The sequence below is a fragment of the Boleophthalmus pectinirostris genome, unplaced genomic scaffold (genome assembly GCF_026225935.1).
Source record: "Boleophthalmus pectinirostris isolate CB_2022bp ecotype Guang Dong unplaced genomic scaffold, ASM2622593v1 HiC_scaffold_2, whole genome shotgun sequence".
Lineage (NCBI taxonomy): Eukaryota > Metazoa > Chordata > Actinopteri > Gobiiformes > Gobiidae > Boleophthalmus > Boleophthalmus pectinirostris.
Window position 1 is genome coordinate 20,455,494 of NW_026571152.1, and position 14,923 is coordinate 20,470,416.

At 36.7% G+C, this 14,923-nt stretch overlaps 1 protein-coding gene, 1 long non-coding RNA gene and 1 other non-coding gene across 3 annotated transcripts in view; 2 read left to right on the plus strand and 1 right to left on the minus strand.

Annotated features, from left to right (window-relative positions):
• Positions 1 to 2: 2 nt before the first annotated feature.
• LOC129409463 (uncharacterized) lies at positions 3 to 502 on the minus strand. Its single transcript, XR_008632418.1, has 3 exons — positions 380 to 502; positions 104 to 202; positions 3 to 15 (listed from the first exon to the last, which is right to left on the minus strand). It is a non-coding gene; the product is annotated as an uncharacterized LOC129409463 (long non-coding RNA).
• Positions 503 to 705: 203 nt separating this feature from the next.
• trnat-agu (transfer RNA threonine (anticodon AGU)) lies at positions 706 to 779 on the plus strand. The gene has a single exon. It is a non-coding gene; the product is annotated as a tRNA-Thr (tRNA).
• Positions 780 to 1,147: 368 nt separating this feature from the next.
• Positions 1,148 to 14,923, plus strand: part of LOC110169417 (SRSF protein kinase 2-like) — a 68,392-nt gene continuing 54,616 nt past the window's right edge. The window contains exons 1-2 of the mRNA XM_055155183.1: positions 1,148 to 1,226; positions 1,443 to 1,509. Coding sequence (XP_055011158.1) covers positions 1,211 to 1,226; positions 1,443 to 1,509 — 83 coding nt within the window. The 5' untranslated portion in view covers positions 1,148 to 1,210. The remainder of the gene's footprint in view (positions 1,227 to 1,442; positions 1,510 to 14,923) is intronic.

The window sequence follows — 14,923 nt, forward strand, 5'->3', positions numbered from 1 at the left end:
ATCATCAGAACCAAACTACGAAAAGAAAAATGTGTTTGATATGCAGTTTATTATTTGTTCCCCTTAGAGCAATGTTTCAAAGCTATTTAATGCTTTTACTTACTAATAAGACTGAGGTACAAAGGCTTTATGGCTGAATCGCGGTTGCCTGCCAATAAAAGCTTCAAAAGTCTTCTTGGTAGACCACAATCTTACTAAAACACTGAAAGAAAGTAAAAATATAAATCATTCATTGGCAAACACTGCGTTCCATGTTGGTATTAGCAAAACCGCTAAGTTAGCCCATTGATTTATTTTGTACAAATAAAGCTAGATAGAGTAAACTGGGTAGAATATTTCAAGAAACACTATGAAATAAACTGTCAGAGCATTTTCCCACCTGCGTTTGGTGAGAATCAGAAGAGTGCGGAGAGCTACCAGCGCCAGTTTTCTTCCACACGTGTGTTTGAAGAGTTTGTGCCCTTTAGTTCCGGAAACACATGAGCTGAGCCCGCCCACTCGCATACTATTGGACAAAAGTTACGTCAATCAAACTATTCTCCGCCTGGTGTCTGAAACTGAATAAACTCAACTGGTAAATGAGTCTGACCTCTACTGTATGATGGTGTAAACATAACATGTATATCAATTATACTTTATCCACGCAGTCCAGACACGCAGGTTATCGTATCGATCAGATAATCCTCCTTTTTCCCAATACTGAGCGGCGCCGTGGCTTAGTTGGTTAAAGCGCCTGTCTAGTAAACAGGAGATCCTGGGTTCGAATCCCAGCGGTGCCTTTTCATTGACAGGATGAGTATATTAGGATGATTACATAAAACTGGAGAGTGTGTACGGTTTATGAAAGTGCGGCAGAAGAACCCATATCATCACCAAGTTGTGTATTCTAAGAGTTCAAATTATAGCATATCAAACCCATTGGCCTATTTTCTTCTATAAAATGCCTCATTAGATGAACGACAGTGTAATGTGTCGAGTGGGTATTATCCATTCACTGTAGACAGTATTTTCTTTCTCAGATTTCTCCTAATTAAAAATGATGGAAGGTTCACCTGACGCCCACTTCGTGAACAGCAGGGGGCGCTGTTTCAACTCCAGTGGCAGCTTTGAGCTGTATGTGTGAGCTGTATGTTTGTGTGTGCACACACCGGGGCTGGGAGAGGACCAGGCTCCGCCGTGCTGCCCGCTCCTCACGGGACCAGGAGGCACGATGAGCTCCAGGAAAGGTGGGTACACTCTCCAGGCCCATCTTTTAAATCAAACAACTTTTGTATTACCTAAAATAAAAGTTATGTAGAGCAATAGTTAATAGGACATGCTAAACGTGTAGTTATCCCGCTTTAAAATGTTCATGATGTGTTTGTTTTTCAATGGTGCTTTCCTACTCTCTTGCCCGGACCTGGACATCGATGTGTCGTGAAATAACACACCTTCTCCGACAGTGATGGCCATTCAGGCCAGGAAGAGGAGACCTAAGGGGAAGAAAGACAAGACGGGTCACCCGCGGAGGTAAGGGGCGGCGGGCGGGCGCCGTGCACTTTGGGCAGAGTCAAGTATTTGGCGGGGTTTGGTTTATTGACAGGCTTGGACCGCACTGTGTGCTGTTCTTTGCACAACGGTGATATGCACGCATTATACAAACGGAGTGTTGTAAAGTAGTGTAGTGCTTTTGTTCATTTCTTTCTTCTACATTAGGCTACTTATATGAGGTGAGCTCTCGTGACCTCTTGATTGATTTCGCTGACCACAGGGCTGCAGGGCTCTGACAGATGTGACAGCCTCTCCCAGCCTTTTCCTCAGTCTGATGTTTCAGCAGAATGGTCATCATGTTGTAGGGAACATGTATGTGACAAAAACAGCATGTACCAAACGATGCTGTTCTGTCAGCGTGATTTCCCTGCGTGAGCGGCTGCAGAGAGGGGCGTGTGCAGCGCAGTGCTGCTCTGTAAAGTGCATGTGAATTGGAGTAGAGGGCTCTACTTCATGGCATCATGCGATTGGAGCGACGTCACCGCTGAAAAGGCATGAATTAGGAGATACCAATGCGTAGGCGGCTTGAGGAACATACTGGATCCTCTCATTCTCACGTCTCACTTGCACATGCACTGTACAGGATGTAGAGGATGGTCCTGTATTAGACTGGTATCCACACGTTTCAGTCTATATGTTGTTGCTGTGTTTCACTCGACCTAATATGTTGTTTCTGTCCAAAGATTTTGCATCTTTTAGCATTTTGGCACAGACATCACTTTTGTCTATGACCTAGTTTATATCAATAGTTAATAAACATCAACATGGCAGGTGAATGTTGATGAACAAATTGTTTTTTGGGACAGGATGTGCTTTCAGGGCAGTGTTGGCACATGTAAACTTTATACTGAGAAAGCCACAACAAACCTGTGTGCACCTCGTGACACCTATATTTACCCTATGGACATGCATTTAGAGACATGTTTACATAGAATGAGCAGCACTAGACTGGTGCTGGTACAGTCAGTGCATCACTGCTTGACTTTGATCTTACTGCTGAGCTCATACAAACCCCCTCCACTGAATTCTTCTATAAAATGAATAGAACAAAATGACAAAAAGAAAGGAAAAATGAAAAGGAAGACTGATTTGCCATGTTGTAGTTTGTACTTGTTAAAATAATGTGTAAATAGTGGCCAACTGTAAGCATATGCCAAATATTGGTTATCCTTTCATTGTAAACAGAAAGTTGTGGTACAAGAATAGAGTACAATATATTTACAATTTTGTCACAATACTATAATGTTACGATTACTGAGAGAGGCAACATTATGATTTCACTATTATTCACAATTATTGACACTATGACCAAACTAGTGATATACTTTATTTTGTATAATGCATTTCCATTCCATATGCTACCAGCTTCAGGAAATCTAACTTTATGAAAGATATGACTGATGTGACATAAACAGCAAGCGGCTTTACATTTTTGGAGCTGTAACTATTATTTTTTTGTTTTTAGAATTATATTATGACCTTATAATCATTATCATTATTGATTAATAACTTTGTCGTGACCTCACTAATATGAATCCGTGTTGTCACCATGCTAAAATATCAAACTAGATTTTGATACTCGATACTCAATCCCGATAGCACGATCATAATAAAAAATACTCCATTTAATATAACATTTAATTTCAACACTGAATCATAAGACTTTCTTTTTTTATGACCATGTGGCCTTATATCTGTGTAAACGTAGTGGTGCTTGAGCGTACACTAGTCTATGTGGTCTTATACTTATTTTAATACAACTCAAGATCATTCTAAAGCAGTTCAGGAAAGGTTCATTTCTGTCCTGTGAATGTGACTTTTTTATTATCAGTACTTGCTCAAATGAGTGTCTAGTTTCAATATTAGTTTTCTATTAGTATCTTATTTTCAATACTTTTGACAACCCTACTATGAATTTGCAGTTTTATGTTTTTTTTTTTTTTTTTTTTTTTTTTTCTGTAAATATGGTTGGAAATGTTTCTTTTTTTATTTTGCCATATGACCCAAATGTTTTCTCAGTCACATGTCTAACAGCAAGACAAACTGCTGAGTGGTGTATGTTTACTGGCACAAACCCACAATATTAACCCACATACTTTGTAGTGTTTTCTTCAAAGCCTTTCCAAGATTTTTTTATTTTATTTTTTTTACTTTATTCCAATGTGCCGACCACACATCAGAACAGGCCTGGAGCAAAACCAGAGGTGTTCAAAGACACTGTGGAGATTTAGGGGAGCTTGGGTTACACAGCTGTGTTACTTGACCTAAGCTGATTTTGTTGTTTACAGTAGAAATTTACTGCCATTTGATAATTGCATCTACTGAAATTATAATTTGATTACGATCTATTGTGCAGCCTTGTAGTGGTAAACTGTGGCAAAACTATAAAATAACTAACTACAGATTTACCAGCTAAAAAATATGACTAAAATAATTGGCCAATATGTACAGAAAGACCTGATTTTACATGACTAGCCAATACGATATAATCATTATATTGTATTTATTCAAACTAATTGCTGAGTATGTACTTTTTAACATGAAATTCTTAAAGGTGCAATGCGTAACTTTTCAGGTTGGCTGTCCACTACCATGGATATGCTTTTCCTGTAATGTTCCACAATGTGATATTAAACTTATATAAGATGCATTTATCCAGTTATGGGTGTTTTTTGGTCACTTCTTCACAAATCAAACTTGTATATTGGCCTGGTGGCGTCTCTTGTTTCTATAGAGATTGAAAACTTTAATGCCATACTTTGGACTATTGGAAGTAAAGCAATAAGAACTCCATGTAGTCACGTCACTGGCAGGCCCTCTATAAATGATCTCTAACCCTAAAATAATAATGATTTAAAAATGTTTTCTTTGTAAACCTGGACCATGCATCAGACTTTTTGGGAATGAGGTTGCAGTAGCTGTTGTTGGCTAGTTTTGTAGACTTTAACTCAACATAGTTACACACCCTCGTAATCAGCTTCTGCTTTTTAGCATGTATTTAGCCTGAACTGTTGTTTAAACTTTATGATGGTGCTGTTGTGCGTTTGTGTTCAGTGTTGCCATAGAAACATTTTGTGCATCCAACGGTTAATGAGTAGAAAAACTAGACCAGTTGTTACCATGATTACAACAAATACGCACTTAGGGCTGCCTCACTGGTGTGCTGAGTATTTTGCTTTTCTTTTCCTGTCTCTAAAAAGTAGGTATTAAAACTTTATTACCTGTGTCAACAATGAGGTGTTTAATTGTGTTTAAGTGACAAAGTGAGCAGCTAAATACCCTCTAACAAAATGCATGAACTTTGTGATATTTTGAGATGTAGAGTGGATGGCTTTTTACCATGGACTTGACTAAACAGATTTTTTTTTAAAATTGCCATTTGCATTGTTCATTCAAATGGGTTGTGGCTCTTTTTAGACACAATTTTGGCAGAAGGGCAGGCTCATTGGACTAGGATTGAGGATTGTTTTTGAGCTCCGTATATTTATTATTGCGAGATAGGGCCAAGTCTGGTGGAAGTCTGATATCTCTGAATTAGGGCTGGCTGAGTGATATGCCATTCTTCTTTTTCTTTTTTCTCCTGAACATAAACAAACAACTGAAACCCTTCAGCTGATGTCAGTATTTCTTTAGCTAACTAAAGGCACTATTCTGTCTAAATATCTGTTACTCAAGTAAGACTTTAATCTGATTTCAGGCAATCTAAAAAAGTTAACAGGCTGGGTTTACTAATGTGTGCACTGTGTCACCATCATGTTGAACACTCATCCATAGACATACATGCTGTCCCTCCTAGCATGATGTCACTGCAAACTTTAATCATGCTATTTAACACACAAATACTCAAATTTCATCCTTCAAAGTCTGAACTCCACTCCACTTTGAATTTAATAACAATGTGATTAATTGCACAGCGCTATCTGAATGTAGCTTTGCAGCTCTTGTACTTAGTTAAACTTAGCATTTATTCAGGTCATAGCTTTGCCAGACGGATGAGCAGCTGTGAATCTAAATGCTAATAGTCGCTGTGTGATATATATCTACAGACTGGCCCATTCTGCCCTGTCATTCTACGCCTGCATGAAATAAGCACACTCACTTTGGCAGATTGCTGTGTAAAAGGATTTCTGAAGAGAGACCATGCTACCATGTGACACAGTTTAAAATTTTGATTTGGCTAAAATGTCCACCAGGATTACTCTTTTGGTTTGCAGTTTGTTAATTAATTATTAATTAATTAGTTTCTTTCTTGAAAATGCCTAAAACAATTATTACAGAATAGGGCTGATAATTAAAGGGTCGCTCATGACTTGATCCGATACATGATACTTGGCTTACGATACGATAAAATGTGATATGCCAATACATGTGATAATCGATATATCACATATGACTTATTGCTATTTTTTAAGAACCAAATACATTTTAGCAATATTTCTTTCTACAAAGTTAATATGAAATACAAATGCAATCACAAAACCAATGAATATTTCAAGTCAACAATGAATATGAACAAGTTTCCTTTCACTAAATAAGCAACAAAATACTCGATACAGTAGCCATGATATCGATACTGTATCATCAAATTTAGTATCACGATATATTGATATTTCAATGTTTTACACACCCTTATTTTAGAATGATGGTAATATAAAATAATTGAGCATACAGAACCCATTTTATTGGTCTAACTTGCAATGTTCTAAATTCAAATAAAAACTATAACGTAACATACTACTAGGCTGTGTGTGTGTTTTTGCAGGTGCATGTACCCTTCTCTCATTAATATTGCAGTCTGCATAGAGCTGTTGCACTGATAGATAAGCCAACATGTGAGCTGTGTATAGAAGTGAAGAGGCTTGGTTAAATAAAACTGGAACAATAGAGAAGATGAACCAGCAGGAGTGGGGATCAGGGAGGAGAGGGATGGAGTGAAAACATGAGGTTAATTATGTGTCAGGATTGGTTTGAGAAAAAGAGGTGAGAGAGGATAGAATGAGAAGTAGAGAGAGAAAAGGAGATAGGCGAGAGAGAGAGTGTGATGAAGAGAGAAAGGAGAGCAATGGAGAGAGAGAAGGGAAAGAGATGGAGAGAAAGAGATAGAGAGGAGAGGAAGAGTGAAGCAGAGAGAGAGTAGACAGAAAGAGGAGAGAAAAAGATGAAGACGTAAGAAAGAGATGGAGAAAGAGAGACAGAGAGAGAGTGAAGAAGAGACAGGGTATTGGAGGATACCACAGGAGACTGGAGGCAGGAAATGAATGTTTGTAAAAGTGCTGTGTTGGTGGGACACACAGAGAGGGCTCACAGGTCTCAGAACATGCGGGCAGCTCATGTTTGAGCCAGACAACACTGCACAATCACTGCTGTTGTGGTGTAGAAAATGTTAGGGTCTTGCGATTTAACCATCAATCCAGTTAACACAATGAATATAGACATTACAGTAACTACATTTTTACTTTAGAGTTAAATTTTAGAAAGCAAAATTAGGATTCATGAAGTATAATGAGAGACATCTCTAAAAAAGGAATAATAAAAAGGAATAAAAAGGAATATCACTGTTGTTTTTTGGAGATATTCCTCTGGTGGTATATGCCCCTCTGTACCACCACAGGCAGCCAATAGACTTTGTTTTATTTAGAGACAAATCTATACATTATTTCACACAGTATTTAGAACCTTTAGACCTACTTTAGTCACATTTTAGACCATGATAGCCTTAATTTAGGTCTGATTAAGTCCAAGTTTAGATCTGAAATCCAAATATGGTCTGTTTTTTTCTCAACAAATATATTCATGTTCACACTAAATGTGACGTGACTTGAACTTGTGACTTGATTGTGATTTAAATTGATCTTGATGATGCTTAAGTTATCTCCAGAGGATGTCAAGTCAAACTAGTCCAACCAGACAGATGACAGCTTGTTTGTTTGATTACTGTGAGTGTTTGTTGTTGAGATCATTGTCAGAGCTGGAAACAGGACTGTCATGTAAACAAAAACAAATGTAAGAACACCCTGGACTCTTGATTTGATGGAGGGGCTGCAGATTTTTACATTGAAACAAAATGTGACTTGATCTAAATGTGTCATTTACACATTTTCCTAAGTAAATTATGTAATAGAGGCTTATGGTACATTCATGTCGTCTAGTCCTTTTTTGGTCCTGGTTTAGATCAGATTTAGATTAAAATTGGTCTTCCTTGTTTAGTCTCAGTTCTATTCTTAAAGCACCATAGAGTAACATTTCAGCCAATACTAAAATAAAATAACACATTTTATTACTCAAGACTTTTATTGCTCAAAAAAGAACAATATTGGTGAAAAATACATTGAAGAACACGCATTCTTGCTGAGGACAAGACCTCCTCTCCACAGATCTGACTTGTAACTTGGATTGGTGGTGTCATGTACTCGTCTTTAAGGAGATGTTTTAAGTTTTAATGCCATACTATGGAACCTATATCTCTGATGATACAGGCCACTTTGAAGCTCTTCAAGGGATCAACATCTACTGCCCCCTCCTGGATAAAGACACATTACTCTTTGAATTATTATGTTGATTATTTATTTATTTTTTGTTCAGTTGTTTGTTTTATCGGATAGGGATTGCCACTTAATTATGCAATAGTAACTTGGAGAAACATTGCATAACAGGGCTTTATACTCTTGGCTTTGGTGGGAAAAATGTCCTACTCACTCCTCTTTACTTCTTCTTTGCAAGTTATATTTAATCTATACTGGGAAGGCAAGTCACATGTGAAGTTGTAGGTTATTTCCCTGTTATGTCATATGTAACAGTGCATAGAAGGTTCACATTCAGAAGATATACTTGCAATCTGTTATGTATTTGTCATGTTATAAACTTTTCCTCATATATTTTTGAAACTTTGCAGTATAGCCAAGGCTGGAAAGTAGGCTAACAAATTATAAATACTTACCACATCATAACTGAGTAGTTTTTAAGGGTAGCTAATTTTTTGGGTACAGTAGTTTAGAGTAATATTAGAGTAATATTTTTCATGCATACTTATTTTGACACTAATTTGACAGCAGTACTAAGTAAGCATTTCCCATGATGAGAAGTCAATAAGTAGCCTGACACATTAAATAATATGACAAATAGCAGAGGAGGTATACAACACTGCAGGATCAATACTCATTATGTTGTATTTAATTGCATGGTTGGCTCTGATCATTGTCTCCTGTTCCTTGTCCCACTCATCTGGAAAATGTCCCACTATTTCAGAAGTGCCACATAAATTATAAAAAAAAGAAAAAATTGATTCATGCACATGATATATATATATTTTTATTTTTTTTCTCGCAAAGAGTTTTTTGGTGTACTGGCTTGTAGTATGTTAGGATCTATAGCTATTCCAGTCTCTCTCTCTCTGTGTTATGATTGAAATTGTCGTTAGGCCTGTATGATTGTGGGGGAAAAGCATTTATGATTGTGATTAGAGGTGTGCAAAAATATCAAAATATCTATATACTGTATTGTTTAATGTGATGATACAATATCGATATCGGGGACTGCTGTATTGATATATTGAGTATTTTTTGCTATATTTTACTAAAATATTTTGTTACAAAGCTACGGTTTTGTTGTTTGTTTAGTGAAAGGAAACTCGTTTATGTGACAAATTTGACATTTTCACTGTTTGATGAGTAAAATATTTGTGTTTCATATTCGTTTTTCACAAGAAGTAGTTTAACAAATACTTTTAGTATCACATCCATCATTTAGTCATTTTTTTTTATTGAACCGTATCGAATCAATTTGAAACATATTGTATCGAACTGAAAGTCCACTGTATCGAGGTATGTATCGTATCGGCAACTTCTTAATGATACCCTGCCCTGACTACATTTACAATATAAAATAGGATTCTAGAAATTACAAATTAATTCAAGAATCCCATGCATTTCAGAATATCTAACATGCCCTGGAAAACCTGGAAATAACTGGCCCCATGGAAAATTAGAAAAATGGGGAAATGTGCTGGAAAATATATATTTTGTCCTTAAATGTCTCTTCTCTTTGCTTTGTTGTATTATTGAATAAGCAATAGAGGCTGTCTGTTACTTCCATCACGGTAAAAAGAGCAGCTGGCATTTTTAAAAACATAAAATCCACTAAAATGCTAGAAATTACACTTAATATTAAACAAAGAATGTTTGGGGAGGAGCCGTCACCCGCTATACCTTTTTATTACGTGCTACAGGCATGAACTTGCGTCTAAATATTTGTCTAAAATATACAATGCAATTATACCACAATGCAAATAAAATATAATCTATGTAAATACGTGAATATAACTGCTTGCCTTGCAGTGTGATTCATTTGCACCGTTCTTGGCTCTGTGGCTGCCTGTGCATATGATCCATGTGTCCCTCTCAGTCCAAGCATCAGTGTTTATCTCGCCTTCTGTGGCCATTGTAAACAGTGAATAATCGTCTGGTCTGTCTAATTTCTTGCTTTATGTGGACAATCTGAATCTGTCTGTAGGATGTAGACTATTTTACACTTGTGGTAAAATTGGTCTGACAAGCAACTCAGAATTATACCTCATTAAAAACACACCTTCAGTTGTGTTTTGTTTAATTCATGCATGTGTGAGTAATCCTTAATTACTAGTCTGTCAACATCTCTAAAGCTCAAAATGCTGTTCTACCTTGCGGTGTCATGAAGCGATAGTTTTCAAGTTAACCGCTACATTTTCCTGTGTTCAGTAGAGATCCAATGCTGAAATTATCCAAATCTTTTTAGTGAAGCTGTGGAGTTTAAAAACACAGTGGAGCACTTCCTGTATTACCGCATAACATTACAAGGTGGAAGAGAGTGTTTTCTGTTTGAGAGAAGAACTTGGGTCAAATATGTGTGTTAAACATGTGTGAATGAAACAAAACACTCCAGGGATGTTTGTGATGAGGAAACAGCATTATAACTCTGATCAGAAAATAGAATAATATTGGCCTTTTAAATAAAATACCCCATTGAGATAGTTCACATTGTTTATTCTGCAGCCCTGGCCTCCCTCTCTGGTCTCTAGGCTGTTATCAGGGTCTGAAGTCACAGGGAGCTCTTTGTTGTCCGCCCCCTCAGCTTGTACATAACAGTATCCCTCCACCTCCTCCTGGTTATTTGACAGAAGGAAAAGAGCACAATCTTATTATTTCTGCCTTGATCTGGACTCCCATAGTGCACCCAGACTGTGAAGAAAAAAAAGAAAAAAAGTTTAAAAAGTAAATTCTAATCTAATAGAACAGAGTTAGAAGTGCTGTTCCTCTGTCCTGCCGGTAGAGGGCAATCACGTGTTGTGGTTGTAGGTGAAAGGGCCCTTTGTCACACTGATATTTGACACACTATTGATGAAACTGAATGAATACTATAGCTATGATGTAATGTTTGTCTTCGAACAAATCATACATTTTATGATTGGGAAAAGTAGCTGTCCAACTTTGAAATGTGTAAAAAATTTAAAGGTCCTAATTTTACTTTTGTGAGATTTAAGCCATGTTTTAATGATGTTATATCCTCAATACATACCCTAACATACCTTGTGCGCTGTGTTTTTATGCTTTCACATATGTTTTAGTAATCCTTTATTACAAGTCTGTCAACATCTCCAAAGCTCAAAATGTTCTGTTCTACCTTGTGATGCCATGAAAAGGTGGTTTTCAAATTAACAGCTACAGCAATTGCAAGGCTGAAATTATCCAAATGAATCTAGTGAAGGTGTATAGAAAACTTATCAGACCACATCCTGTATTACCACATGACATCACAAGATGGAGCAGAGTGTTTTCTATTTCAGAGAAGAACAAAACATAACTCCAGGTATGTTTTTTGGTGAGGAAATGTTACAGTTACTTAGATTATAGATTGTACTGTGCAAATTTCTTTTATTATTGTATAAAGAACTTGTTGTAACTGAAGCTTTGACCTCTACATGTTAGTTTATCAGTTCATGTTTCAGTCTTCTCTCAAATATTTATGCTCTATCTTGAAGTTGTTTACAATACGCACTCTGAACTCAATCCATATTTTTCCTGCTCCTTGGTCACAATCACAATACTGATTTTTTTATTTATTTTTTTCATAAATGTGCAGCTCTATGCAAGATTAACAATATTTTCTACAATTCACAATAAGAATATACAAGTACAGTGCCTCTATTATATGAATATTAAATTAGTAAAGTAGATTATAAATGACCTAGCAAACATTGTTACATAGCGTGCCATCCATTATGTCCACCATTTTGTGTAATTGATCATTTTGAAGTGTTACCCAATCCTGGATGTGATCAAATCTGATTCACACATGTCTCTTTTCTCTTCAAGCGATGAGGTCAAAGTTCAAATCCAGGGGCCAGGGGTCGCTCATCCATCAATTAAACATACGCCACTTAGCTAATGAGTTTCACACACGCACACACATACACACTACCAAATGTGGCTCTATGGCATTGTAATCGCACTGGTTTTGGATGAACTAGCAACTCCCACTGCACCCTCTTAGTGCACACATACACTTAACTTTAAATTGCAATGCCCCCACCCACCCAATCAGACCTATTGCCTAAGTGCATTCTGTCTGGTAGTGATGCAAAGAAAGTGCACATTGCTTATCCGAGTTTGTGTGCTAGATAAATTACAGGCACTCAACAGGAGAACTGCTTTGGGACGCTGGTGGGCTTAAGTGTGGCTAAACATAAATGAATGCACACTCACTCACCCACTATGGAGAGTGCATTTCTTAGGTGGGAGGAAGGAAAGGTTGCCAGACGAACCTGTGACTAAGCTAAATGTCTCGCAATTATCCAACTTATTTCTGTATTTAGCTTGTCATTAGGTTTAAATACCAGCTCACTTATTTTGCTGTTATGTTACTTGAGACATAAGGATTAGATGGGTATGCTTTAGCTTATAACACATTTAATTTGTGTGTTGACATGTAAATGATTGTTAGCTAAAGGGTTTCTATTTCTAAGTAAGACTGATGCCCATCACTGACAACTGAATACTCCTCCAGCCCAAAAAGGGTCCACTCACTGTAAATATGTATGTTTTTCTTTATTTTTAAGTACAATTGTTATTCTATTTTTTTATATATTTTGTAATTTATAGATTTTTGATTGGATATTTCTATTCCCCAGCTGTTCTTGAACATTCATTGCTGCACTGACACAAATAATGTTATACCAGATATTTTATATTACATTTTTACCAGTTGTTTTATACTGTGTACAAGTCTTAATTTCCATCTCTGCTTTAAGAGGTCGGCCATGTCACAGGTATTATTAATTATTTTGCTAATTATTAATTATTAATTTAGAGATTATTCCTTAAGCGATTAGTTGTTTTAATCTCGAAAAACCCACAAATATTATATTTTTAGTAAATTGTACACATTTAACGCTCAGTAGAAACTGCTTAAGGAGATTCTAGTGGAACATATTTACATACGAAAGTGTTTTCATCATAAACACTAGATTTCAACGTTTCCTGTGTCACGTAATTCCTGATCTGGCTGAGTCATAAAACTACTTACATCCGCTTAGCAAGATCTGGAGCCCATGTATAAACCAGCTAACAGTTATTCGATTACTAAATTAGTTGACAACAATTCTGATAATTGATTAGTTGCGATTAATTGATTAACTTGTTACAGCTAATATGTTTGTTGTACGGTCTCTCAAAAATCAAAAAAGTGAAGTGGTGCGAGTTCATGTCTATTCCACTTGGGGGCAGTGTTTTACCTGCAGTTACAACCAGCCTAACGATAAGAAGCAGCATCCTCCTTGCTTTTCCAATGACACATTTTTCCACATTAGCTTATTATATGTGACTATAGCTTTATCATTTACCTTTATCATTTGCCATATTTTAAACCAGCTGTTTCCATCACATGTACTTATAATGTCATTCATTCACTTACAAATTCCTCTTTAGCATCCACCAGGCTCAGGCAGCGTAAGGAGAAGTAGGCCGCTTAAAGATAGCTCGCGCCAGCCTCAATCCTGGCTCCGAAAATAATATTTGCTCTTGAGAGTCCTCCCCTCCCCCACTATTCTTTTGCTCTTTCTAGTCTCAAAAATAGAACTATAAGATTGGGCCTTTGGATTTGCAGACTGATAGCTGTGGTGAATGTGTGTAGAATGGATCACCTTTGGGAATTCTACCTGGATGCTCTCCCATTTATAACAGAACACTGCAGTCATTTAGGAGTTGTTTTGTCATCTGTCAGCCTCACCATGCTTTGACCCTACAATGTTACATAATACGTTAGAATTATTACAGTGTTTTATTAGAAAAACAGTACATGGAGTTTTATTTGGGCTTTTCAGTTCTGGCATCAATATTAAAACATGTACAATAGGCTAAACCCCCTGGCTATAGGTACTCATATCTAATATCCTGCTCCCAGGTGTTCCAGCAGTAGCATTAAAAGATGGATCAAATGCAGAGGACAATTTCCAGAGTACTATTACAATTAAAGCCCACTGTGTAACCTTTAAAAAAAAAAAAAAAATATATATATATATATATATATATATGTATGTGTATATATATATATATATATATATATATATATATATATATATATATATATATATATATATATATATATATTTTTTTTTTTTTTTTTTCATTTTGGATGTTTTTATTGTGTTAAAAAACTCAAGCATGCATCTCCACAAAACTGATGCTTTTTTGGCTTGAAACAGGGCCTCCTCATTATCTCCTTATAAATGCTTTTGTAATATTGCATAACATGACACAAAACCTATATGCATGGAGAATGTTCCAAAGTAACGTTTTTGTCATTTACATCTTAGAATAGAGTACACCGTTTTATGTTGCTTAACCTTTCAAACTTCAATCCTTAGGGGAATCATCTTATAGTCACTGCCAGCTTCTTTTGCAAATGTGACCCCAAAACATAAATGAATGAATAAAATGATCTCGCTCTTACTTCAGTGCTGCCTCTTGCTGTGAGGATGCACCGTGGCCTAGCTTGTTCTTGTCGCCCCCACTGGCCCATTTCCACAGAGAACCAGGACAATGCTTTGGCTGGGAGACATGTGTGCCTAATGCGGCTCCTTTATGTGGGAAAGTGGAGCTGCACTAAGGTAGCAGCACAGAACACATCATCCCTTTCTGTGCCCTGTCACAAGCAGTTCTGCAGGACGGAGCGTGGTCATAAGTATCAACCAAAACATCACGTAGTCGTTATAAATAGACTTAGTTCATATGCCACCATGCCCTTACAGGACTCATTATTTGGTCATGTCATACTGTATCTTATTGCCAATGTAAACAAATGTGAACTTGTGGCAATATGTGCGCACACATATCGGAGCTATTATTTAACAACAGACTCAAGC